The sequence below is a fragment of the Frankliniella occidentalis genome, unplaced genomic scaffold (assembly GCF_000697945.3).
Source record: "Frankliniella occidentalis isolate FOCC.00 unplaced genomic scaffold, Focc_3.1 Scaffold3, whole genome shotgun sequence".
Lineage (NCBI taxonomy): Eukaryota > Metazoa > Arthropoda > Insecta > Thysanoptera > Thripidae > Frankliniella > Frankliniella occidentalis.
The window spans coordinates 1,249,130-1,250,393 of NW_026267133.1; the positions used below are offsets into that span (position 1 = coordinate 1,249,130).

The following is a 1,264-nucleotide window of genomic DNA, read 5'->3' on the forward strand; positions in this document are numbered from 1 at the left end:
CCCCCCTCCCCTCCTTTCCTCTCCTCTCACTTCGCCCTGCTAGCCACGCCACTGGTGATCGCCTGGAGCGCCACGCCATTGCCGCGGACTGCTGATCCTCGATAGTATGCATGCACTCAGCGCTGGATATTAATGTGGAAGCACTTCCTCTCCCCACAATGCCTGACACTCGTCGTCTTGTGAAACACATGTTATTGTCATGCCGGACGCTCCTTGCCGCACCATAGAGAGAGGCGAGAGAGACAGCGCGGGGGAGGGGGGGGGGGGAGTGAAAGGGTGTAGAGAGTAAGGGGGAGCCGAGGGAGGCAATTAGAATTTTGTGTTTATTATTCATGTCTTTTGTTCGTCATCGCATTGTGTCGTTTCGTTCACAATTTGTTTTTGTTTTTTTCCTAGCCGGTTTGTCCTAAGTCCCCTTCGCCTCTCGTGTGTTGCAGGCTAAGCTGTTGGAGTCCTCGCACGCCTGGCTCGGAGCGTCTACGTCGTCTTTAGCGGGTGAGTTGGTAACGGCGGTCTTTATGGAAAAAAACAACCCAAACTTTGAAGATGGCATAGGCCAGCAATCTCTATTGAAACAATTGGATTAAAGTAATCCACGCACCTTAAAATTATGGAGTTCCTTGTAGTTCTGCCATAATACCTACCTATGTAGCTACTCTGAGCTAAAACGTTGCCAGGGGGGGGGGGACATCGCAGCGAGTATAACTTCTCTCTCGCTCGACAGACGAGACGTGAACTGCTGTATATAACCCCTCATAAGCCTGATAGGCCGATTGGACACAGCTCGCAGGGACGCATATCCTGCGGATTGTTCGTCGCGGCACTCTCTACGGCCAAGGACCAACGGTTCGCCCCCGGTGCTACTATAACACTTCTACAGCCGTCCGGCATTTGCCGACATCAGAACTCGCGGGAACTCTCTTCTCTGCCTCTACCCAGTATATGGGTGCGTTTCCCACTCATCGACCATTGGGTGTGGCCCCGCCGACTTCAACCATACGATCAAAGCTCCCCAGCGCCCCTCCACCCCCACCCCCCAATCAACATTGGCAACACTCCCTCACCACCACACTACCACCATCGCTGCTGGGGCTTACACCCCCTCGGGGAGGGGGGGGGTATGGGTTCTTTGGTTTGCCTGCCGGCTTACTCCCCCCCCCCTTTCCCCTCACCCTGCTAGTGTATTTACATTCCCCATCAATTGATAGTAGTGCGGGGGCCGCCGGCCTCCACCAGTTTGTCTTCTCCTCTGGGACGCGAGGGG

General features: G+C 54.8%; 1 protein-coding gene across 2 annotated transcripts in view; it reads left to right on the forward strand.

Annotated features, from left to right (window-relative positions):
* The window catches only part of LOC127749209 (protein bric-a-brac 1-like), a gene marked incomplete at its 5' end in the record, with an annotated part of 28,227 nt that overhangs the window by 5,537 nt on the left and 21,426 nt on the right, over nt 1–1,264 (forward strand). For both annotated transcript variants that reach the window (XM_052266506.1, XM_052266509.1), the window contains 1 exon segment: nt 438–495. In XM_052266506.1, the coding sequence (XP_052122466.1) occupies nt 438–495 (58 nt within the window).